Here is a 24,069-nt window from a genome sequence, read left to right as displayed (position 1 = left end):
ACACGCATCAGAATTATATCTCCCTTATAAAATCATATCTTATTTCATATTTGTGTGATACAATGATAAGAATATTCAGATGTAAAGCTAGACATACAATAATGTGTTTTGTTTGTCATATACATCTGGTCATAACAGTTTCAGGTCAATTTCCTGATGGGGATGTCTCAGAGACATGTTGTGTCCTACAAGGAAACCAGGTCTGACAGACCGTGGGAAGCACTAGAAAGTGCTGCCAAGGGTGCCATTTGAACAATATATTGTAAAGGCATGAATTCGTCTATCGTCTCTAAGACTGAGTCAGGCCAGGGTCGGTCCGTAATCAAATCTTAGAGCAGTCAAACTATGTCCATGTAATTACACGGCCGTTTGTGACCTCTTGTGACGGGAATATTTGAGGTGTACCAAAGGTGTACTGACAAATAGTTCAAAAGACTAGAACAAACATTGATCGGACTTCAAAATAAGTTGCGGCAAATCGGCAAATCGAACCGTAACCTATCGTCCACCATACTCAGCGTAACTCCCCTGCCTGTACTACTGTACAATAGCTCGCCATGATCAAAGGCCATCTCACCCACATTTTCAACATATTGAAGAAATGGCTTTCACGACTTGCACGTCGCCCTACTGGTTTGTTCTTTGTTGTCTTGTCTTCACTGTATCGCTTTGTACCAGGTCATTTGAAGCTCGGTGATCGGAGCACTCGTTTTCGAAGCGGGGTGCTCCCGCGATCTCAAGAGGTTATCAAAGGAGAGGATTCACCCATTTGCCTGAGTCTTCTGCCGCCTGGTCAAATGGAGCGGGAAGCTGGAGAGGAGCCTCCATTGCCCTCAGACGATCCTTACACAAGATCCCATTCACGACATCCACGACCTTTACGAAACAGTACAGCCATCCCTCCGTCGGACGCCAATCAAACAACGATAGGATACGGAGTCAGTGCCAGTCAGACGGATGGGCACTATCAAGGCTCTGTATCAAGTTTACACATGTCTCTACATATGGAGGAGAGTTCTGTGAAAGGAGAGATACCCCCCAAGGACGGGGCATTGGAGGAGCCCAGCGGTCCAGGTCCTTCACGCCTTCCTGGCCTCCATGGAATATCCACAACACATGAACGACCACGAGGATACCTGAACGATGCTTCGAAAGTCCGCACTGGTAAAACTGCATATCGAAAACACACAGGACAAATCAAACCTCACCGAAGGAGCGCATATAGTATCACGGATGAATCCGCGAATATGGGTTCTGTTCCATTGGATTCGTCTGCCCAGGCTATACCGATAGTAATACCAGGTCAATGTTTAGATCATCATGTGCATTACACTGCTCCCCCCGGCAACAATGAGCAGGTACCGGCCTCAGAGGTTGTCATAGTATATGATGGCCCGCAGCTAAGCTCTATGGTTCCAGATGATATCAGGAGGTATGGCAGGTGCCGTTTCCGGTAAACATTAGTCTGCCTTCTTGCGTTTACCCAAGAGCTGACTTTCTAAAGAGAGTACAAGGTCACCGACTTTACCATCCCTGCTTTGACATTGGCTGCGCATAGGTAAGTCATTTTATGACCTTCAGTCGCCGCACTTCAACTCTTTCAAGCATGGATGTGCCCGAAGAATGGACTGCGTTTGTGCACCCAGAGGGTGCCCGTTACTTTGTGAACCAAGAAACGGTGCATCAAATTAATGAATTATTGACGACTGACATCTGATTTGGAGCTATAATGCGCAGAGAACATTCACAGATATGAATGTTTGTGAACCAGATATATGCGATGACATCGAATATTTCATGCACTATCTGCTGAACGAACTCCAGCAGGCCATCGAGGACGGGAACCTCTCACTCGACATGGGGCAGGTGGACCTTGTGGTTGAGCCCAAGACCTTTGGTGGCGACTCTGTCATCTGTTGCTATTATTTTGCCAATCACCGCGACAGATGCCTCTTTTGGCTAGATGACTTTAACCCCGAAGATATCATCTCAGAATGTAAAGGCATTAACAACCTCTCACATATATGTGGGTAGCTAATAGTTCTAAGGGGATCCGGATCTGACGGCTTGTCCTTCTTTTGATAACCAGGGCTTGCCGTTGAAGCACAATACTGGTGTGTGTTCCGGTAAAGGTTCGCACAGCATATTTACCTCGCCGTCCCATTCCTAATGAACTTCTAGGCCATATGCAAGTAAATTGACATACAATGTAGGAAACATTGGGATTACTTTCCTACCTTGTGTCCGGTTACACAAGACATTGTCGATGAGCTCAAAGATATGTTGGTACATGCGACATGTGGTCAGTACTCTCCTTGATCTGATAATTTGATCTGATGCATACGGTCGCAATGAGTAGACCACTTAACATCGCCGAAGTCTTGTGCGGCGTTTGACGCCATTGAACTCAAGGATCATCTTTCTGCGGTTGACAAAATCAAGGGTATGCTACTTTGATACCTCCTTACGGGCGCCATACGCTAATCCCGTTTTTTCAAAGTCCATACTACTCAGACTCCCCCTGTACACCAGAGTATGCGACGAGGTCACACTGCTATTGTCATTGGTGAGCCTTGAGCCTGAGTTCGATCTATTCCATCACACTGATGTTGATTTAAGGCCGCATCATGTATACGTTCAGTCAGTGCTCTCTCGTTTATACATCTAACTGTAATTCACGGTCATTTTAAAGTTTCTAATTGCTTTGTGAATTATCACGGGGAAGATTGCGTGAGAGTGATACTTGGACAATCGGTCCATGGTTGGTCATATAAACCATCACCGTTGATGATCATTCTCGCACCCCTTCTGTTCCTTGACCCTGTGGCTCAAGTTCAAGAACTGCACAAGATTTTTGTGGACGAGGTTATTTATGAAGCACAGTGGAGAGAATTCTGCTTAAAATTAAAAGGGCAGCTCCAGGACTCTAACCTCTTAGTAAGACCAGATTTTCGTTGTTATCAACTTTCATGTGATCATCGTCGAGCCAGGCCACTGTCTTACTCAACGCCAACGTCGGGTTTCTCGCCATCAACACTGTTGATAGAGGCGGTAGAGATGCCATTCAAATGGCAAGCTACATGTCCTTGGTGACGAGCTTGGGGAGCATAGCCGTCGGCCTGTTCTTTGTCGCACATGATCGAATTTCTGGACAAAGTACAGTCACAGAAGCGGTCAGTATATTCAACCGTCTTACTGAAACATTTCTTATAGCAGTTTGTTCAGGCAGAATTTTTAGGAAGACTTCACAACAGAAAACACGGACTGGAAAAACTGGCTATAATTTATAGCCTCCCAAAGGCATTGCTGATGTGGGGGTAAGTCTGCACCCTAACGTAATAGGCAGAGGCCCTGACATCAATATATTAGTATGGCCTTCTTCTTTGCGGCATTCTCGATCGATTGGTGGACGGCTGGAGATAAAACTTCTAGGACCATTGTTGGTTCTGTGACACTGGTCGTATTGGTGATGATTTTCAGCAGCATCATTCTCATCAGGGACGAAGCAATATGGTCGTGGCGGCTAATCTGGCGGTTGTTTGGAAACATCACCCAGGAACTGTTGTGTCGTCTTGCTGGCGCTTGGAAGCAAGTCATGACGCTCGGTCAAATAGTCTTCACTGGCAACCCTCAAGCCCATACTGGCCCGATTGAGCTTGGTACTTCTGTTGGCCTCTCTGCCGAGGCGGATGCTCCGATGCCCATCATCAATTTAGAACCAGACAATCATGAAAATCGCCCCAATTCCCCTATCCCCCATGTTCATTGGCCAGTCCACCCCACTGCTTCTGTAGATGCACCTCAGCAACTACATCCTGGCAACTTGGTGCTGCCATCATCAGATTCACGCACCATCTCTTTGCAACCGATTCGAGAAAATACCTAGACGGATTCCCAGGACTAGAAACGCCACTGGTGACCATTTTATTCTATCATGTGCTAGGGGCTCTGCAGTCGATTCTGCCTGAAGCTGGTTATGATGATATCGTAGAGGAGCGCAAAGAGTAGGAATACGTATTGGCTCTGACTCCCGGGGTAGCATGGTAGATCACGAAGAACTTGAAGCACGTCAAGCTCGTGACCGTTGTTCAAGCTTCAGGAAATTTACGAAAGCGATTGCAACTTGACCATGCCATCCATTGCAAGCCCCTCGTAACGTATTTAGTGCATTATTATTAAGAAACTTCACCACTGGCAGATATCGAAGGAACAGGAACCGAATAGGAGAGTCGACCGCATCTGCAGAAAACTTCGAGTGACAGTGACCTCATGATGACAGACCCATCACAGTGTCTACTGGTACTGAGGGAGCTTGCAGCCAGAGACACAGTGGCAAAGAACAGATGATACTTAGTTAATTCCGACGCGAGCTAAGTCTAAACCGATATTAAATATTCAAATATTAATGCATAATGCATTTGATGTAGACCTTACATCAACATTAATGTTCTCGCCTCGTTCGTTCCGCCGGCCAGATCTCTGATGGAGGCTAATACTGTACCCTGTTACTTTTTCTATTCGTGACCATGGTCCACTATCTCGTAATTTTGTCTACAGAATCGATTCCAAAGTAACATTGAGCGGTGAGCTGGGCTCATGTGACATAGGGCCACCGTCTACTACGAGTCCAGGATCTAGGCTGCACTCGAATGTCACCTGCAAGCAAATGATTTCAGTAGCTGCAAGCTCACACAAGGTATGATCATATCTTCTTCGAGCTCCTGCAATGCCGCTAATGTGATAGTACAGGACGCGCGGCAGACTCTCAAAGACTGGAACAAGGGTCTGCATGTGTCTTGCAGGAATCTTGTCAAGTCACAGCAGCTCCTCCAGCTCTCTGAAGAGAAAACTGTAAGGATCGACTAACTCATGAATTCGGCTCTTGCGCATTGAGGAAGACATCAAAACGAAGACATTCGATGGCTTGCTATTATCATACAAGCGCAAGGACCACCTTCTCACTATCGCCGGCGCTCTTTTGCTACCTCGAGATGGGACAATGATTGAACTGAATACACGAATCACAGAACACATCCGATTGCAGGAAATCCTGACTGCAGCCAGCCAAGGTTCGCGAGACTGCCTGGGGGCAAACGAATGAGTGCCGCTACAGCGTCAACAGCTTCAACTTCAAGCCAAATGCAGAAATTGCCACCAGAACGTCCTGCAACTTCTAGTTCGGCTGATCCTCCCAGCCTGGGCATGCGCCACCACCAAATTTCATACATCCGTTATCTTACACTGCTTTCAGTATGCTGTACCACTCGTGTGTCCACCACTGATTACCCATGGCGTATCTGATTACCCCATATACTATGATGCGCTCTGTCATCCGCAATACCGCACCTTGGTGACTTGCTTCCGTATAAGTGAGTTTCAGACATCGGGTTATAACTACTGTGTGCTTCTGCACCACTTGACTCCACATGTTCGCAACAAGGCAGTCTAATTATTTAGTGCCTGAACACTGAGCACTCCAGAAAACAGGTTACCTGCAAAAGTAATCCCAGCGTGGTGTGTTTTGGTGTCTGGCCAGCGGCCCGGCGTCGGGCTAGAAGACATGGCACATGCAAAGACCAAGTGACCAATATATCAATGCCAAGGGACTTGTCAGGGAATTTCTCAATGGGTGGGAGGCAATAAAGTATACTAAGCTGGTGCCAATACAAAGAAGGGTGGAGAAATTCAGGAGAATGCGGAAGCTGTCAGGACAAAGTTCTCGTCGACAGGTGAGCGACAATCTATTGATTAGAGAAACAGTAGCTTATACCACAGAGGGCTGCGCAGTGGTACGGAATGAATGACATGAGCGAAATTGATGAGGGAGATCTCATGAGACGGCTTTAGTGTTGCCGCCGAAGCGAAGTGACTTCGAGGTAACTTCACTTCACTTCGAAAACGTGAGAATTTGGTTGACTTCGTTGTTCCGAAGTCAGTTGAAGCTTGAAGTGCCACTCCGTCCACTTCGAGAGGTGAATCGAAGTTATCACATAGATTAATCATCATCACTGCACGTCTGAAGACCTCTATGTGCCCCCTGTCTCTATCATATTTCAATCATAAGACATCACTGTACATACTATGTACATTCAATATAAGCTTTTCGTGCATGATCTCGAACATTCGCCAAGTCGGCTCCACAACGGAATCAAAATTTATGCCCTAAAGACTAAAAGTAGGCTCTCACTGTCCGTGTCTCGAAACAAAAAATTCTCTACTCCCATGTACCATTCAACAGCAGGTTTTCTTCCTAGTAGTCGGTCACAGTTTCCTTCGCACTCAGCCGCACAGCCTACAAACAGTCATGGTCCATCAGTTTCGCCATTAACAACACCACATGGTTCTTTCGAGACTTTGCGAAACCTCTCTCCGCCCCTGCATGTACCTCCTGGTAATCACTATGCCCAGTATATGATGCCCATGCAACACGTTGAGCTGTTGCAGCAGATGTGGGGCCCTGCACAACCTGCTTCGACACCACCAATCCTAATGCAGCAAGATGCAGGTGTCCTGCAAGACTCGACTGCTCCTGTTGGACATTCACCAGATTATTGAAGTCCCTCACGCAGCTCAAGAGCTACTTGCAAGTGAGCGTACTCCGACCCTGTCAATGGCCCTTCCTGCATATGAACTCCTGCAGACAAAATGGACCGAGCTGAAGGGAACCATTTGGGAACTTGCCCATTATATCGGAATCGGCCTTGACAAGCTAACTAATTACATTCATCAAGCCAGGAAAACACGAATCTATGCACTAGCAATGAGTCCGCTCAAGATTCTTTTCGTGTCTGGAATTTTACTGAACTTTAGATAGCTATCAATCCGAGCTTGAAACTTGAATGGATGAAGGTTCACTGGGACGAGAATGATGTGAGAAAGGCACGGGAATGGACATTAGAAGCGGTATGTTCAATTTTCATTGTCTTTTGCAATGGTAGCACTGATGTCTGATTTACAGATGACATCATACCGTACAGCAATGCGCTTGGAACGGGAAAGAGTACCTACACCGTGCATATCAGCATTACAGCTCCCTTACTCCGCTGACAGTTCTACGTCTGTGGCTGCGCGATCATTGATGGCAGGATTTGGGCGCTTGACGAAAATCAACACGAGTGTTCGACGTTCAACAACTTCATTGTCAACCACAACCTTAACTGCCGCACCAAATCGTTCCTTGACATTTGGCCAGTCAACTCCGACACTTACGCTGGAAGAGCAAGCACAACGAGATTTAGAGGAAGACAGGAAAGATGCTGAGCGAGAAATGCAGCGCTATGAAGAAGCAGCGCTTCTTGATGCCACGGCTGAACGCACAGCTGACATTGTTCGTTTTTGGGAGGTGCGTGCACGATTTTATTTTTTCAACTATCCATTGAATGAATATAATATATTTTGTAGCAAAAAGAACATATATTCCCGCTGCTTTTCCGTGTCGCAATGGATGGTCTTCCCGCGCAGGCTTCATCTGTCCCTTCCGAACGAGTCTTCTCATCTAGCAAAGAGACATGCACAGATCGGCGTGCCAACCTCTCACCAGCAGTTCTCGAAGCTCTACAAATACTCAAGTTCTCTTACAAGCAAGACCGGTTGAATTTCACATCCCACCTCGTTGCAGAAGAAGTAGATTATAATATTTCAGGGCCAGTATCTAGGAATGCCATAGATGAGCTCATGGCAGCAGGCAAGCTCGATGAACTTGCGCAGCTGCTCGTGAACGAAAACGAAAACCAATCTCTGTCTTAGATTATGCTGTAGGTAGCTACATATGATTAGTAATCTATTCTGCTTGACTTCGCGAAGTACTTCGAAGTGCACTTCGAATAACTTCGTTGACAACGAAGTCTACCGAAGTGTGTCAAATTTCCACTTCAATTCGCTTCAGTTCGCTTCGCGGCAACACTATTAATACCGGCTGACTGGTTCAGATTTAGATATTGAGGCTAGCCTGTATGAAGTCTGGGGATACTTCCAGAATGGGCCGTCTGGGCAACGTCTGGTCTGTGATCGGAAAGTTCCAGGTGGTCAAAGTTCTGTCTGCATCATTGCAATTTGCAACCACTGCCCTGCCGCCGTCTACATCAATCACCGTTACGCACCCCGCTATCCATGTCAACCGTCATGCAAATCTCACCCTTGTCAGATTGCCGTCATCTAGTTACTTGGAGGGAGGACATAGCAGCCGCAGACTGTGAGCTGCAGATAACAACATGATATCGGCAGCGGGTAGGAAATAGGCGAACGCAGTAGCAGACAGGCAAGCGTAATAGACTCGCAGGGATAAGAAGAGATGGAGGTAAAGATCCTGATGGCAGGCAGACGGGATGGAGCTTGGGTGGGGTGATCGCTGTGACATCATGCAGCGGCCTTGACTCGGCCAGACTTCCCTGCACGTTCTGGATCTGAGTAACCCACTGACATCACACAAGTTTGCATCCAGTTTGCATAGAGTCATAGACCTCACGCAGACCGACCAACTAAATCCTGCACTTTCTGCTTCCTTCAATGATGAATTCAACGGAGGCCATAGGACAACGAAGAACGCGATCGCGAAGAAAAACGGGGCGTCGTAAGCAGGCTTCGGAATATGGAGAAAGCTACCTAGTAGAGTCAGTCCCGCCTGTTGCGCTTGACGATGGGGTGTTGAATTGTGCATGAGCGTGCAGGTGACGAGTTCGAGCTCGAGGGCTATTCGGAATTCCGGACGATGTTGCAGTCTTTACTGTCGACTCTATCAAGAGACACTAAAGCAACTTTGGCATTTCAATACAACAAACAGTACAAGAGTCACGTTGGATGGCAAATATGTTTATGTTTATATACACGGCAAGGCAAGTGCACATGCGCGTGGTTTAGTTCTTGCAGCTGCAGCTACCAGCCTGGCAGGTGCAGCTGTTGAGACAGTCAGAATCCGGTCATTGAAATGGCGCAAGGCAAAACTCACTTGGCGACGCCGCAGGTGCATTGCTCGGTGTTGGTGTTGTACATGGTGGTTATGATGGTGATTGCGGTTAAGCTGCAGGAGGGTGTCAGTCGTGTCGTGGTCAGGGAGCTCAGATCAGACTGCTCACCTTGTATGTGAGGTAGTTGATGAAAGCAGATTGCTGGAGAAAAAGCTAGCTGAAGAGGGGCCATTTTATATCACTAAACCAATATTAGCGCCTTGAGTCGGAGTGACCAAAATGGATAGATGTGCCCCAGGATCCCACAAGGCGCAGCAGGGGAGGTAACTAAAAGAAGTTCGGCTATCTTTCCCACCCCGAGATTGGCACATGTATGCCATCCAGGGTTCCCAACGTCACATGGCACTAGTAGTACAGCTCGACAAGATCAACATCAGATCGACTTCTTCAATACTCCAAATCTCATAGCATAGATCCGGCCGGAGACAGCCGTATCAGAGTTCGACAGAAGGACAACGGCGACAGAGCCTCTATATGGGGTACCAACGTGTTTGTGGGCGAGCATGGAGCGAACTTAACATGCGAAGCAAGTGTGGACCAACACTTATCGTACGAGAGCGGACCTCCATGTTGATGTGCCAGAGAGACACTACCTGAACATTTGAGCACTTGAGCCAACGAACACAGCAGCATGGTGTTATGTGTCACTGATTGAATACAAGGAGCAAATAAAACTCCGATTTCGGTCTACGTGTGGCGTCTATGCATCAAATTATCTGGGGACAAATCACTAAAAATCAAACCCTTGCTGCCGGAAGAAATCCAAGTTTGACCGGTTCTCAGGCTTAGCCACCTCCGCAAGATCATTGCGCTCCTGGAACGGTAAGGTTCAGCATGTCATCTAGAAGATAGAACTGGATATAACCACCATCGAGATAAAGGCACGCCTCAGGGTCAACCACAACTGATCACTAGTTTGACCACCGCCTGTGGTTTCCTGCATACTAAGTGCACTTAGAAAGTGTTCGGCCGCCTCTTTGTGCGCTCCTATGTTAAGACCTACGTGTGAGATTAGCTCAAAACATGTGCAGGGGATTAACCAGAAGACACACATGCCACCCCAACGTTATAAATAACACGAGTGTAAGTAGGGCGCAAATTTAAAGCTTCCCTGTACGCTCCAAGGGCTTCCTCAGGTTTGTTCCCGTTGGAAAGACAGGATCCCAATCGGTTCCAGAGTACGTAATCCTGATCGCCATTTATCAGTCACAATGGAATGTCAGCGGCCCGAACTCTCGTACCCCAGGACGCTGTGATAGGGCACTCTCGAAGCAATCCTTCGCACGTTCGTAGTCAATGGCTGCATAAAATAGCACACCAAGGGCAATCTGAGTATCAGGATCGACAATCCCTTGGTTATACTGCTGTCGTGCCAGGGTAAGGAAGATTTCTGTAAGCTTATCATGCGAGTCCCATGCTGAATGTAAAGAGACAGCTCTTCGGATCTCATCTGATATCGGGAAATCGGGAAAACGTGCTCCTAGCCATCGCAATAACATATTATAAGCAGCCCGGTCATGTTGCTCATTGGTGTATGAGATCGCCAAGGACTGTAAACAATGCGTCACGAGAGTGGGCTGGAAGAAGTTTCTAGATGATACACACCAGCATGCCTACTCCGTTGGCATTGGCAGCTTCTGATAAGCGAACACCTTCGATCAATGCACGCAAACCGAGGTCTTCGCGTTCATCCATGTTCCTGGTTTCGCCTAGAAGTATCCAGGCTTCATATCCGCCCTCGCCAAGCTCTCCTTTCTGGATAGCAGCTTCGAGTAGAAGAGCAGCTTCAGATAACGAACCACCCTGCTCCAAAAAAGCTTTGGCTTCGCTCAGTGGCGACCGAGGGGACGAAGATGGATCAAGATATTTGTTGTTTGACTCTGTACAGTTTGACAAACGAGGGCGTGATGTATCGGATCGGACTCACCGAACACATATTCGTCCAGAATGGGCATCCCATCATCGTTATACCTGGATTGGAGGGCACTCTCATTAAGATTTCCCAATCCGTCATTCCAAGCTTCTTGCATGGCTGTAGAGTAATCTTGATCCAGCTCCTCGCGATCACGACTCATGAGCTGGTTGAATTGTGCTTCCCATTTGCCGATATCTTGTGCGGGAGGTGGTATATCCGAGTTTTGCAGGTGATCCCAAACGCTACAGAAAACTAAGTAGGCACGTAATAATGATAATAAGATGACGAACTCCTTGAAATCCCCGTTAGTCTTCAGTTCAGTATCTCCAAGTTTGACGTTCTCCATGGCCTGCTCTAAAGCAGCTGCATTATCGTCCAATTCGACAATCCTAGAGGTGGATTCTGATTGATTTTGCAACGAGGCAGCGTACTGGGCAAATGCAGCTTCATAATCAGCTTCGCGGGCTTTACCCTTCCCTTTACTCGCGTCTGCACTCAGGGGAGTAGCATTGAACCCCTGGAAGAACGGCTGTCCCATATTCCCATACAAACCCATGGATGTTCCATACATTCCATGTGAACCAATGAATTGCTGCCTCTGAGCTGTATGCCTAATGTTGACTCAAAATCCAGAAGTTTACGCAGGACAACTCACTTTCAGGCATCTGCATGGCAGAACCGTTGATGGGCTGTTGCTGAGCACCGCTAAATTCATTTGCCCATGAGCTTTGGGTAACATTGTTCTGTATCAGAGGCTGATATCTTTCCCTGCTCCATGCTTCGTTGAGTTCCGGAAGTCTATTCATTTCCGCCATGCGAGCAAGTTCTGCCGGATGAAGATACGGAGGTGCAACAAGTGCAGGGCCGCCTGATCTTTGCTGTCCTTCGAAGAACTGACGTGCCATTGCGACATCTTGTTCTGCGGCTTGGGCTGGAGCAGATCCCGGAAGGTGTTGGAGCTGATCGATGACATGAATACATCTCACGGTAAAATGTAATGAAAGCTGACTCGGGAGGATGAAGGACCAGCTACACGATCCTGTTCGCAGTTGTTGTCAGATGCAATTATGGATTTTGGCACTTTTAACAGACCTGCTGCAAACTTCTGTCTCCTTCTGTGTGTTTCAGAACTTGCGACAGCGGGTTCAGCGGTACAGCACACTCAGATCCAGAAATCAAACCCTGCAGAGACATAGATCCTCAATCGACGTGGAAATATGGGAGATAAATGCGGCTTTGACGCTTTGCTTGTGCTTACTGTGAGCAGTAGCGCTTGCGGCAACTCGGAACGCCGAATTCACAGTATATCATACGTGGGAGTCGGGGATACGTAACTACTTGTAAACAACCACCGTGGCGCGGAGTTCAGCACTCGATATATAGCTCATCTCAAGCCTCAAGGCTCCATAGCCACTTCGCGAATTCGTAAATAAACATGATGCGGATATCATACGTATCAGAGCCGCCGTGGCGCAAGGCTGTTGACTACAAAGTACGTTCTACCAAAAGTTTCACAGCTTTGTCTACCTTCATCTACCCTACCCACCACAACCCACTTGCCAAATATTACTCGAAGGTGCATTATCCTCATCCAGTTGCGAGTGATTCAGATACTGACTGTTGACTCTACAGCGATATGTCGCAAGTCCCAGTCAAACACACCAATCGACGACAACCTCGGCTTGCTCACGAATGCGCAGTAGGCGAATTATTCGGTCGCGCTCCAATCTATGACGCCATCTTCTCTTGCATCTCGCCCCACACGCTTGTGCGCATTGGTCGCTGTTGTCGTGCCGCGTATGCTGCATCCAAAGACTTCTCTCATCGTGCCTACAACATCCATCGGCATCTTTCTCGGTATCTTTCCGAACCTCTCAATTTTCGCAGCTTACAGGCGCGTACCGGGACGCTTATTGCGGGCTCCAACGCACTTCAATTTCTGGATCGGACGTTTTATCCCAAATCTGACATGGACCTTTACGTGCATCCAGGGCACGTGAGAGAAGTGTTGGACTATCTTGTTGAAAGAGAAGGATATAGGTTCAAGCCAGACTCGACTCAACCTCAGGATTACCGTGAAATCGTGTCTGATGAATGGGATGGTACTCAAATCCGCGACGAGACACCTGAAGATGACGAGCTCTTACTATACTACCAAATCAGAGGAGTCGAATCTGTACTGACAATCGAGAAACGTGGTCCAGATGGCCTTTTGAAGATCCAAATTATAGCATGCGAGACGAGCCCATTCGATGCCATCATAAATTTTCATTCTAGTGAGTCCCGAAATATTATAAATATTAGTCTGTTGATTTCTGATTACGACGGACTTGCACATGTGCATACAGCCTGCGTTATGAACTTCATAGCTTTCGATGCCGCTTATTCTCTGTATCCAGTGGCGACTTTTGAAAAGAGGGATACTCTTTCAGTTTGGAGGGCGAGACCGCTGCATGACCTTACCGTGGTGATCAAGTACGGCGAACGCGGCTTCGCATGGATTTCCACACTACCGGCCGGCACTTCCCCACAAAATTCTGCCTTCTATCCTTTCACAGACCGCACCGTCGGAGACCGTTATACCTGGAAACTGCCTCTGGATACGCGTGGGGTCGCTTTGCGTCCACAAATAAACCCTTCTTCTTCCATTTTCCAGTGCGATCCCGTTATCTACAACGGCTGGGCTTTGGAACGAGTACAACACGGAATGGGCACCGTCTACAAGACAATCAAATCGTCGGTTTTCCGGTACAACTACACGACTACCAACTACAAGCTGAACTTCAAGATTTGGTTGTTTGCAATCGAACAGGGCTTTTTGAGTCGCATACTACTGGACAATAATTTGCTGGACAAAAAGAGCTGGCCGTGGTGCGTTGACACTATTGTCGCTTATGCTTTATGAAGTTTGACTTTGATTCGTCTATGAAGGTTCGACACTGAGATTGCCAGCTCCTGGGAAAATTTTAAGGATGATTTTCTATCCTTCATTCAACGGGATTCCACTTGATACAAGACTTCCATCATACCACTTGACAGTTCTGACATTATGATATGACGTTGTTGAAGCTGAGTAACCCGTCATTTCCTTTCGTGCAACGTTCCACTCCTGTAGCTGTTCCACTTCTATAGACTACTTTTTATTATGCACCACATGTCCGACAATAGATATTCTCCCGAGATTCGAAATTTTCCTCGTCGAGATTTTCTGGAGTACAGAATGAGACTGCCCTCATGAGGGATGACAATCTTGAAACATTTCCGGCTGATTTGGTGATTCTCCTGTTTCAACACCGTCATTCACTCTACCGATGAGCTCCTCGGCATGCCCGAACGAATGGACATGATTCAAACTTGTACTATCATTCGACGGGAAATGCACAATTTTCACTTATTGCTGAATAATATCACAACAACACATATTTGTATCGGACCTACTTTGGTGCACCACAGCGTCGATTTTGAATATTTAATTTGGCAGGCTTATTGAACATATGCTAATACTTGTTCTACAGTTGTTCCGAATGAAATATATGTAGAGTTGTGAGCTTTGAGTTGCATTGTGCATTACCGGTACCCATTGATTGTGCATTAGTTGCGGATCAAGTGATAGTACCATAGGATACTTCCAAACCATATATCACCACTTGCGAACTTTTCATGCGTCGAAATACGAATGCAGAAGATAGATCGTGGATTTCTCAGAGTAAGTGTTACAACGCCGAAGCATTTATATAGAAAGCTGTTTAGCCAGTTGACTACATTTAGGATACCTGTTTGTACATATGCATTCTGCGACGGTCAAAGTCATAAGCGCTCTCTAATGAGGATTGGCCCAAGGGGATTCTGGTATACGGGGTTTCGCTTGCCGAGCCAGCTCGTCATACTGAGCTGCTCTGGTGTTTGTACGATCGAGACTGTGGCTCTGTCCTCCTATGGGAGAGCCGCACTCCGGACAGGAACTACGTTCCATGGCTCCTCCGCACTGCGAGACATGAATTAGCATTGTAATAAACCAAATACTCAAATGGCGTCACCTCAGTAATCACAAACGTATGACCATTTTCACAGTTGTAGAAGTGTCCAGTGCTGCCTGTAACACCGTGAAAAAGGATCTGCAGTTTCAAGAATAACAACCTTACCAAAGTTGAAGGCTTGCACTATTTCCATCTGCTCGTTTAACGAGACTTCCTGATAAAACGTGAATCTACCGACGGCCCTCTTAATGGCCTTCCATTCATCCACAATCGTCTGTGCAGCACCAGAAAAGTTCTCCGCAAGCCAGGAAGCCTCTTCCTCTCGCGATGGCGTGACCTTGTTTGCGAAATGATCTGTGATTACATCCTTCATAAATTCCTGCGCCTCATGGCCGTGCTGTCCCGCAGCCTCTACCATCTCTGATCGTTGATCGTTGATGGTCCCAAGTTTGTTGGACATGTATAGGCCAAACCGGAAGTTCTCCAGCTCGACACGCATGTGGAGAAGAGAAGTCTTGGTGACCTGTCGGTGTGATTCAGAGCTCCTTGCGAGCTCAAGAGCCTTGGTCACATCGAGAGAACAACTCTGCAGCATAAACTTGACGTAGCTCGCCCATAGCTGGAAATGGTACAGCGGATAGTCGGCTTCGCGCTTGCCCACCTCCTCTAGCCACGTGCGACCCAGAGCAATCAGAGTCAGGCGAATATGCAACGTACACCAGAAGGCTTCTACGATGAACCGTCTATCAGCTCGCGGACGCGGCTGGCCAACCTGCAGTCTCGCAAGCCTCATCGCATTTTCCTGCGGCCGAACAGGCGTACGAGCTGGATTGTCGACAAGAGCGGCTAATTCACGGTGGTACAGGGATGAAAATGCAGACTCCCAAGCATGTAGGTGGGCAGAGCGTGTCTCGGCAACTATAATTGCCTCCTTGTAGGCACTGAATAGCGTGTGGGTAATCCTACCCCAAACTCGGCCAACCGCTGAATCAATAGCATGCAAAGACGGGTTGGCAGAGTTGAGGGCGCGTTCTGAGGTGGGGGCCTCCTTCTTTGACATCAACTCCTCAGAACGAGCCTTTGCCTGCGAATTGGACCCCTTGAGCTTTGAGGGGCGAATTTTGATGGTAGCTGCATCACGGATGACCGCAGCCTTCATCTCGTCTTCAGAAATACGGAGAATGGCAGTTTGGACCTGGTGAAGCGCTCGAGACATACGGGCGGCAACATTGTGCTCCAAGATATCTAGATCAGCTCGCTTGAAGATGCGACCATATCTGGGAGCTGTAATGGGTGAACGACATGTTGGACATGTAGGAGGTTTTCTGAATCCGATGGGGGAAAGCATGCGAAGCCACTGTCCGAACTCGTTCTGGACGTAGAAATCATTCATACTGCAGTGACCATCTAGAGTTTCTACGGTGAACGTGTGCTTGCATGAGGGAATGGTAATCAACATCTCGTCGAGAGTGTTCAACTCCGGTGTAACTTCGGATAGTGTGCGCTGCAAGATGAAATCGACGACATGGCGTTTCTTGTCATCAGAAGCACACTGCGGGCAAATTTGAATGTCGCAGTCTTCCCCGCAAACTTTCCACGATGTAAGGGCGATGTGAGCACGAGGTTTCGAGGCAGCGATTTGTCACTCACCAGAAGGACACTTGTGTCCACAATGCAAGATTTTGTCGCAAGGTACGTCACAGGGCAATCTTGCGCAGACCTAAAATGGAGTATCAGGAAAGCACGAAACGGCTGAAGCTAGCACACTGACAGAACCGCATGGTACAGGACAGGAATGGTGTGGGCAGCTCCTAAGGATATCAATCAGCGAAAATATGGAAACCAAGTTAGAAAGGTGTCAATTACCATGTGCATGACTCTTGACACGGCGCACAAGGCATCGAACACGGCAATTTACAACGGGCATGGAAGCAGGCTTGTCTACATGGTTTCTTACAGGCGACGGTGTGCTTGTGGTCGTCAGAACAAGCATCCTGACACAGATGTTCACAGAAAAGTGGTTTCTCGCAAGGGTGAGCAGTATGCTGTGTCCTCCGTGTATGTTCTCCTTCGGTAGGTGCATTCTTCTGCTGACATTCGTGGCACTTTGCGTTGCATGATCTTCCGCAGCAAGTCATGATCCCGTTACATGGAGCCTTGCAGAGATAAGTGGCTGGATCAGTCGAACATGCCATACGAGCAGTATGCTCGCAACGAGGCAGTTGCTTGTCAACCATAGAATTACAGTAGACCTTCTCCAATGTGCTGATCTCGTGGCTAGAAATAAAGCATTGATATTAAGTTTTCCGCTGAATATGGTTAGGACACACCATGGAACAGAAGCCTTCAAGTGTCCGCACGGAAGTTCGACATTGGCTTCCGGGAAGAAACAATCGCCACATGTGGAAGAGCATTGCTTGGTGCATGGATGGCCTCTTGTGCAAAGCCTCGTGCATGATTGCACGCACGTTACGGAAGCATGTTTCTGATCATCGCTGTGACACTAAAAGAAATGTTAATATCATATGCCACACTGAACAGGAGAACGTCACCTTGAATGGGCACATGTGACCGCAGTTCAAACGGAAGTCGCAGGGTCGCATGCATCCTCCTGAAAATGTGATTCAATGCATTGCTCGAGTTGGAGGAGCGATCATACACACCATCAGGGGCTATTTGGGGTAGTTGACCTGGTTCGGAGACGTACTCGAGTGTCTCTGGGTGCAGATGACAAGCGATAGGGAGTGCTGTACCAAGGGCTTCGTTCGTTTCCAGTTCCTCGATGATATGCCGCCACATTTTACTCTTGGAGGACAGGTTGGCAGCATTTCCAAAAATGAAAAGACCTTCGCGTGCACGAGACAAAGCCACTAATAGCACGATGATCAGCGTGCCACACCATTATATCACTAAGCAGCCTACCATTCGTGCGGTTCTCAGACTGTCCGTGAAATCGGATTTTAGAGCGCACCTCGAAGTTATATCCCTGTTTACTCACCTTTAGGAAACCGATGCTAGGTCTGATTCCGTTCGTGTACCCAATTTCATCGTCCAGTTCTCCAGAATTTCGAACCAATGACAAGATCACGATCTAGGAGGAAACATTCAGGAAATGGAGTAAGACTGATATAGATACTTACTCTCCCCTCTTCGCCTTGATAGTTGTCAACGGTACGCAATCGAACCTAGAAACTGATTGAGCACACAAATAGACTCCCCCGCAACAACAATGCATACCCTTTTCGTGACTTGTACATGTTCAATCGTGGTCCCACCACCCAAATCATTTTCATCATCTCCCTCGTGGTCAGCAAGAGCAGCTTGGTCGCGTTCATCAATCACAATCGCCACCTCGTTAGCAAGGGCATCTCGTAGCTTGGCAAGCTGACCAAGGTAGGCACAAAGAACCACGATGTCACCTTCCTCAGAGTAGCAGCCTTGCCTGAATAAAACATGTTAATCATCAAACTACGAAGGGGTTTGTGTGCTCAGACCTCAATAGATACAGTACTAGTTCGCGAATCATTTTTACCTGTTATGGATCAGCGAACAGCTAAGTCATCAGGGTGACAAAGACCCTTGCCTCGTATAAATTGTACTTGCTGGCGGAGTCTTCCGCACCCTCATTTTCCCTATGGTTATGACTGACGAAGAACAGATTCTTCGGAATGCCTCGGACGGAGGGATAGTGGCGGACGAGATCGTGATCATCAAGACTGGGGTAGAGCGTGTTCCTGATAGAGAATCAGCATGCGCCTGATATTTAAGAAGAAACGGACCTAATCAAACTCGAAATTTCAGGCCGCATTCGGCGTTGTACATCAATTCGAGACATCGCAAGTCCGGAGCTCGAAAGACGTTCCATCAAAGACATGTCAAACCTGTAGAGATCTCGCCCTCGCTGGCTATCCATGGACATCGCTAGTTAGATGTCAGAGAACATATATTATGTTCATCATGAAGTACTCACAGAAATTGTTGAGTGTCGGCCGCAGTTGTAAGGGGTCACCGATCATAATTAGGTGTTCAATCGAGGGCACCAAACTTCCGAGCACGTGAGCCTCCAGAACCTGACCAGCTTCTTCAACGAGCAAAACTCGAGGACCCAGACACTGTAAGAGCTCAGATTAGACCGATGCAACGCCAATCTCATTCGCTGACCTTTAAGAGCGTGGCCAACTTTGCTGCGCCTAGTGAATATCACGTTGTAAGTGGGATGCTTGGCTGAATGTAGAAAACACACATACCAGTCGTGGTGCAACCAATGATATCGATGTTGCGCAGTAAATTTCGACGCACCTAAACAACTATTCGAATCAGCTGATGGCTGAAGTGAAACAGCCACGCACCTCTTCTTGGCCTTCGTTACATTCTCGCAGTATACCCTCGTGAAGCTCGCGAAGGCGCGCAAACTCGCCTGTCTGTGTCTCAGCCAACTCTATGCGCGTATTTTCAACCCAGAAATGATGTAAGTTCTGCCGTTCTGCCCTGCTCATCGTCCAAACGTCGCCGACATCTTCAAGAAGTTCATTCAAGGGGCGACTGGAAATAGGAACGACAGGCCATTGCGAGCATCCGAGGGCTTCGAGAAATCCTTCAGGGTCCTTGAAGTCCGCCTGTCCCAGACCAGCATCGTCACGAGGTTCAGGCTTGAGAGTGGAGGCATCGGGAGCTTTAGTGGGAGCAACAGGGACTTCTTTCGAACTAGCAGGTTCGGGAGATGGCGGCTTGACCTTAACGTTCATCCAAGCGTCCTCAACCGGCACGTCTTCAGGGGGCGACTCGTCATCTTGCTCCTCGCTCGTCATGTATTCATCATCCGATTCGGGCAAAGAATCCTGTTCTAAAATATTAAACCTATTACTTGTCGTTTCTTCAGGCGGAGGCGCAGTTTTCCAAGGTGCGTATGAGCCGTTATTCAAAGCTTCGATGAAATCCAAGTCAGATCCGTCCCTCCAAAAGGCATAGAATGACATGTCCTTGGCAAAGGTCTTGCCTCGTCGGCCCTGTTGCTGCCATTCACCCGCACCGTCGTCGTCGTCGTCGCTGGAAAGGGACTTGATGTTCTGAATCCACATTTGCGGAGCATTTAGGTATCCGGAGTGCTCCGGATGCAAGACTGAGATATACTTCATAATTTCGGTGGAGTTCGATTCCAGGTCATCTATCAGGACCTTGGACATCAAGTTCCTGATACTTTCTTGGATCTCCTTAAGTTCCCTGCGCTTGCTGGAAAATGTTCTGTTGAGGCGAGACTCATTGTTCACCTTTTCCAGTGTCTCGATCGAATATTGCGAAATTCTTTCATCCGCCGAGCGAGAACCCAGACGAACAACCTTCTTGGTGATGTCTGCATCCAGCACGGAGCCGAGCATGTGATCCAGTGCGTGATTTGTGAATGCAATCATCAAGATGGGGCCGATACCATTGGCTCGTAGCACACGGAGCAACTCAACACCGGTATAACTCTAGGATGTGCGAATCAGAGCAATTCAATTGGTTGGGTGAAAGTTGTCACCTTTCCTGTCCCTGGAGGACTGAACATACCGTCAGGTCATCATTCATACTCATTGGGAGCGACACACTCACCCCTGAATTAAGGACACCTCTCTTGTCAGTGCATCAACGACTGCATCCGCCTGGCTTGGGTCAAGGCGGCTACCCCGTCGCAGCTCAGCACGTGCATTTTCGATAGATTGATAATCTGTCGCTGAGAGCGTCAAGTCCTCTACGTCTGTCTTGTCGGGGAAGAGACATGAAAGATTGAACGCGAAGCCAGGCATCGTTGAGTAACGTGGAGGCTCCACTTTGCAAGTATTTAGGAATCCCGGTGGTCGGTGAACTAGATAGCGCGGGAATGGGACTTCCTCGGGTTCGCCTTTCAGAGCTTCGAGGAATGGTCGGATGGCTTCATACATGACGGAGGATTCGACCAACAACTTGATGTTTTGTCCAGACGTCTGAGTGTTCCTGAGCTCTTGCAGAATACGCAACTCCAACTTCGTGTCGAAGAAGACGATGCGAAGCTTCACGCGATCTGGATCGCGCTTCACACAATCAGTGATATCTTTGAGGGAGCTGGCGATCACCCCAAGGTGTACAGAGATATCATTGCCAGATTGCCACACAAGGGCGATCAAGCCGCCCTGGGAAAGGCGCTTGCCACTCTCCCAGAATGAAGTTCGCATATGGGAGTTATTGGAGCGCGCACGGCCCGGGGGCGCGTCAACAACGATACTTGCAGAGATACCTTTCCAGTCAGGTACGAGCGACACAAAATCAACGCCAGTGTAGACGTTAAACATGAGACTGTCTTGTGTGTCCGCCTGGCCACGGTACTTTCCTCCTTTGTTCTTTAGAAGCTCTGCGATTTTCGTCTTCTTGCGCGACTGTGTTTTGAGGTCATCATGGACGAGCTGAACAGCTTGGCGTAGAGGCGCACTGCACAAAGTTCAGTCAGCGCCCAACTAAGAGTAACCAGACAACAACATACGTCAACTCTTCTCGCAAAAGCCTGAACTGGATGTCGAGCAAGCGTTCTATGCTCTCCATAGGTGCTGGATGAGGAGCACCAAAGAAGTTCACAGGTAGGAACGGGGGGATGCGGCACATGAGTTCGTCATGAGTGGGAGCAACGCGAATGTCGCTGATATTCTCAAGGTCATTATCATGACGAGGTCCACTTTCACGTAAGGCACCCGGGCCTTGATATGTACTATGAAGAGCAGCAAGGATGCCCTCATTGGAGGGGGCGGACTTTTTTTGACGATCAGGACGTATTTCTTTTCCTTGTTCCCGTTCAACAATGGAAACCAGCTTGTGGATCTTCTCGTTGAGAGTTTGAACGATCAGGTCTCGTACGGTAGGCTGCAAGCTTCCAAGAAAATTATTGAACAAAGGCGGATTGGCGTGGACACCAGTCTTCCACTCTACAAACCATTTCTGCAAGTTCATGACCAAGGGTGCCAGCCGAGGATATGTCGCAACAGCGTTCTTGAAGCGAATCAGAAACCTAATGCGAATTGCAGTAATGATAATGAAGGTAATGACAGTTCCTTACTCGTGCAGAACACCAGCAATGGATGCGAACGCCTGCGCGTCAACAGGGTCTTTTCCAGAAGCACCCGGGTCGCTAAAGGAATGGGAAGCAATGATGCTGTCCATAGACTTCTCGACAGCATCTGCAAAACTTGGAAGGTTCTGTAAAACCGTCATGTACAGTTGACTAACGGCAGCTCAGTGCGATGCGTCACGACGAATCGAAGATACATACTTTGCTTGAGTCCTTAAAGTGCTCTGAACAACGAAGTCAGAAGACATATACTGCAACAACGTCAACATTAGCACGGGCGTTTAATATGTTGACATACTCTAAGCAGGGGGATAAGCCCTCTCTGGAATGAAAGAATTTCGCGACTCATTGCTGTTTTTGGGGAAATACTGGGCCAAGTCACTATCTCGGCGACCCGAAGTCGACCAGTGTTCTGCGAATTTCGGATGAGTATGCATCACAAGACTCTCAATGAACGCACCGAAGTCAAGGCTTCGAGTAGTAACTGGAATAAGCATCGTCAACACAGAGATTGGATCGGGTAGCAGCAGCATACCTGTCCTTCTTCTTGAGTCTGGATCCAAGATTTAATCAAGACGAGTTGCACGACATGTCTAAAAACCCACCCATGAATCATTTTGAATATTGGCACTCGACAATGGGATGAGAAAGCCGTAAATCTCAGGTGCAGTCTTGAATCGAAAGTCTTCTCTGAAGAATCTCCTCAAACGGCTTTGGGTCTCCGACGGAGTCAGAGACGTTGTAGCATCCTGAGGGAAATAACCGTCGGTACCACCTCCTACGAGTTTTGATAGACCTTTCTCTGTAAGGAATGGGGCAATGAAAGCTTGCGCAGCCTGTGTGGAGATTGCGAAAGGCTGCGGAGTTCGCCTGCCGTCCTGACCCTGCGGGAGGGTATGTGCACCACGGCAGCCGAACTCTCGATAACATCGACCTGTCTCCCAGAAGATTCGGCACACTCCTCGAGGAGGTGGGTTTGACGGTGACATTTGGCGCTGAGGGCCTTGAGCATTGCGTCGTGAAGGAGATCCGCTAGAAGACGCGCTCGGTGACGACGGTCTTCCGTCTCCTCCACGATGCCGTGCATTTGGTTGACTGTGTTCAAAAGTACAAGATTTGCCACGGCGGCAGCCGCCTGGCGAGTTAAAAAATCTACAACTTTGGCGTTGAGACATGTTGGGTTACTAGTAGTAAGTACCACAGTTTCTAGCTGTGGCGCCTTTTAAGTGAAAGGATTATCTATGAGGTGCCTGGGGGACCTACAGACACAATCGATGCAACGAACTGATTCAGGAGTACTAATAGAGCTCTTCCGGCACGAGGCTTCACAGGATGTGTTCAATTGGCCGATTGCCAGCTGATACGCATCCTTTGAAGGCAATGTCGTGTGAGATCTGTTTCTGATGCAACCTGTCCTGGTCTTTCTAACCTGAGGTTGATGAGGATTATTCGCATGCAATAAAATTAATGTTGTCGTGATACGCACGCTGGTTTGAACAATGGCACTCGCTTTTTGATAGACGCAATTAGGTGACAGGAGGAGACAACCCCAAGATTCAGCGAATCGGCGGAGATATAATTTTCAACCACCCCATTTGATCAGCGGCCCTCGCACTGTCAGCGACGTGACTCACCACAGGACTTCTCCACTGTTCGAACGTTCTACCTTTGGGCATCTCAGTCAAGTCACTGGCCTCGTTTCAAGTAGCCTTGAGGAGACGAGTGTCAGGGTTATGGAGAACACCGGGAGCTATTCCCAAAGAATTTGGAAGTTCGACATAGAAGGGATCATTGGTAATTGCCTGCACCTACAAAGTTCAATTGTCTACAACTCAGTCTCAATTCTAGATTAAGTTATTCGAGCATGCTGCACACTTAGTAATGCATTACTTACGCGTTTCCACAGCATGTTACTTGGGATAGGCCACCACTCTGCCTTAACGGTAACGTCTCAGTCCAGTCACTGAGCTAGTTGGCCTCGTTGGCAGCCTCGAGGAGATTTCATTATTGCCAGGAGCTATTTCTGAAGCACTTCCTTATTCAACACACCCATCATTGGATGTAATGACTTACAAGTATTAAGTTCAAGGTCTGCTTAAGGAAGATTAATCGTTGCCTCACTTCTAGATCAAAGCATATGGG

General features: G+C 47.9%; 8 protein-coding genes across 8 annotated transcripts; 5 read left to right on the top strand and 3 right to left on the bottom strand.

The window, feature by feature from the left end:
- Positions 1-474: 474 nt before the first annotated feature.
- Positions 475-1,845, top strand: HD556DRAFT_60543 (uncharacterized protein). Its single transcript, XM_041311073.1, has 3 exons — positions 475-1,453; positions 1,505-1,678; positions 1,738-1,845. Exons 1-2 carry the CDS (start codon positions 558-560, stop codon positions 1,560-1,562), a joined length of 954 nt encoding a protein of 317 aa, XP_041163950.1. The 5' UTR covers positions 475-557; the 3' UTR covers positions 1,563-1,678; positions 1,738-1,845.
- Positions 1,607-3,886, top strand: HD556DRAFT_1230953 (uncharacterized protein; the record flags this gene model as incomplete). The annotated part of the gene is made up of 9 exons (XM_041297387.1): positions 1,607-1,678; positions 1,738-2,026; positions 2,090-2,114; positions 2,214-2,302; positions 2,360-2,443; positions 2,642-2,937; positions 2,991-3,173; positions 3,226-3,317; positions 3,370-3,886. The coding sequence occupies 9 exons, from the start codon at positions 1,607-1,609 to the stop codon at positions 3,884-3,886; spliced, it is 1,647 nt and encodes a 548-aa protein (XP_041163949.1).
- Positions 3,887-6,526: 2,640 nt separating this feature from the next.
- On the top strand, positions 6,527-6,763 carry HD556DRAFT_1219964 (uncharacterized protein; the record flags this gene model as incomplete). Its single annotated transcript, XM_041296774.1, has 1 exon — positions 6,527-6,763. A coding segment is annotated over one exon (237 nt), but the record flags the coding sequence as incomplete, so codon positions are not given.
- On the top strand, positions 6,744-7,950 carry HD556DRAFT_60231 (uncharacterized protein). Its single transcript, XM_041311064.1, has one exon. It carries the CDS (start codon positions 6,932-6,934, stop codon positions 7,592-7,594), a length of 663 nt encoding a protein of 220 aa, XP_041163947.1. The 5' UTR covers positions 6,744-6,931; the 3' UTR covers positions 7,595-7,950.
- On the bottom strand, positions 7,838-8,707 carry HD556DRAFT_1344422 (uncharacterized protein). The gene has a single exon (XM_041302205.1). It carries the CDS (start codon positions 8,654-8,656, stop codon positions 8,159-8,161), a length of 498 nt encoding a protein of 165 aa, XP_041163946.1. The 5' UTR covers positions 8,657-8,707; the 3' UTR covers positions 7,838-8,158.
- A 986-nt stretch (positions 8,708-9,693) lies between these two features.
- Positions 9,694-12,072, bottom strand: HD556DRAFT_1454839 (uncharacterized protein; the record flags this gene model as incomplete). Its single annotated transcript, XM_041308109.1, has 10 exons — positions 9,694-9,777; positions 9,832-9,962; positions 10,016-10,151; positions 10,205-10,513; positions 10,569-10,843; positions 10,891-11,120; positions 11,169-11,481; positions 11,534-11,837; positions 11,888-11,917; positions 11,971-12,072. 10 exons carry the CDS (start codon positions 12,070-12,072, stop codon positions 9,694-9,696), a joined length of 1,914 nt encoding a protein of 637 aa, XP_041163945.1.
- Positions 12,073-12,514: 442 nt separating this feature from the next.
- On the top strand, positions 12,515-13,783 carry HD556DRAFT_1230901 (uncharacterized protein; the record flags this gene model as incomplete). Its single annotated transcript, XM_041297381.1, has 2 exons — positions 12,515-13,154; positions 13,227-13,783. 2 exons carry the CDS (start codon positions 12,515-12,517, stop codon positions 13,781-13,783), a joined length of 1,197 nt encoding a protein of 398 aa, XP_041163944.1.
- Positions 13,784-14,538: 755 nt separating this feature from the next.
- HD556DRAFT_1344408 (uncharacterized protein) lies at positions 14,539-23,549 on the bottom strand. Its single transcript, XM_041302204.1, has 31 exons — positions 23,414-23,549; positions 23,191-23,356; positions 22,533-23,137; positions 22,463-22,480; positions 22,388-22,411; positions 22,226-22,339; positions 22,129-22,178; positions 21,916-22,080; positions 21,349-21,867; positions 20,445-21,296; positions 20,374-20,392; positions 19,205-20,323; positions 19,103-19,154; positions 19,017-19,045; positions 18,826-18,967; positions 18,635-18,776; positions 18,439-18,589; positions 18,350-18,387; positions 18,093-18,297; positions 17,996-18,040; positions 17,854-17,946; positions 17,778-17,796; positions 17,519-17,725; positions 17,408-17,466; positions 17,186-17,358; positions 16,722-17,132; positions 16,627-16,666; positions 16,506-16,575; positions 15,021-16,445; positions 14,916-14,971; positions 14,539-14,863 (listed from the first exon to the last, which is right to left on the bottom strand). Exons 3-31 carry the CDS (start codon positions 23,100-23,102, stop codon positions 14,699-14,701), a joined length of 6,972 nt encoding a protein of 2,323 aa, XP_041163943.1. The 5' UTR covers positions 23,103-23,137; positions 23,191-23,356; positions 23,414-23,549; the 3' UTR covers positions 14,539-14,698.
- Positions 23,550-24,069: the final 520 nt, after the last annotated feature.

Source organism: Suillus plorans (genome assembly GCF_016647745.1).
Source record: "Suillus plorans strain S12 chromosome Unknown HD556scaffold_10, whole genome shotgun sequence".
Lineage (NCBI taxonomy): Eukaryota > Fungi > Basidiomycota > Agaricomycetes > Boletales > Suillaceae > Suillus > Suillus plorans.
Note: the sequence above shows the minus strand (reverse complement) of the source record. Positions and strands in the feature narration are given on the sequence as shown.

Excerpts from the sequence above, each read along its gene's own strand:
- HD556DRAFT_60543 (XM_041311073.1), top strand. The coding sequence starts at position 558 with ATGATCAAAGGCCATCTCACCCACATTTTCAACATATTGAAGAAATGG. Across the intron at positions 1,454-1,504 it reads TATGGCAGGTGCCGTTTCCG|AGAGTACAAGGTCACCGACT; the intron begins GTAAACATTAGT and ends GACTTTCTAAAG.
- HD556DRAFT_60231 (XM_041311064.1), top strand. The coding sequence starts at position 6,932 with ATGGTAGCACTGATGTCTGATTTACAGATGACATCATACCGTACAGCA.
- HD556DRAFT_1344422 (XM_041302205.1), bottom strand. The coding sequence starts at position 8,656 with ATGCACAATTCAACACCCCATCGTCAAGCGCAACAGGCGGGACTGACT.
- HD556DRAFT_1344408 (XM_041302204.1), bottom strand. The coding sequence starts at position 23,102 with ATGTCTCAACGCCAAAGTTGTAGATTTTTTAACTCGCCAGGCGGCTGC. Across the intron at positions 21,868-21,915 it reads ATTGCTGGTGTTCTGCACGA|GTTTCTGATTCGCTTCAAGA; the intron begins GTAAGGAACTGT and ends AATTCGCATTAG. Across the intron at positions 16,446-16,505 it reads TGGACACAAGTGTCCTTCTG|TTTGCGGGGAAGACTGCGAC; the intron begins GTGAGTGACAAA and ends CATCGTGGAAAG.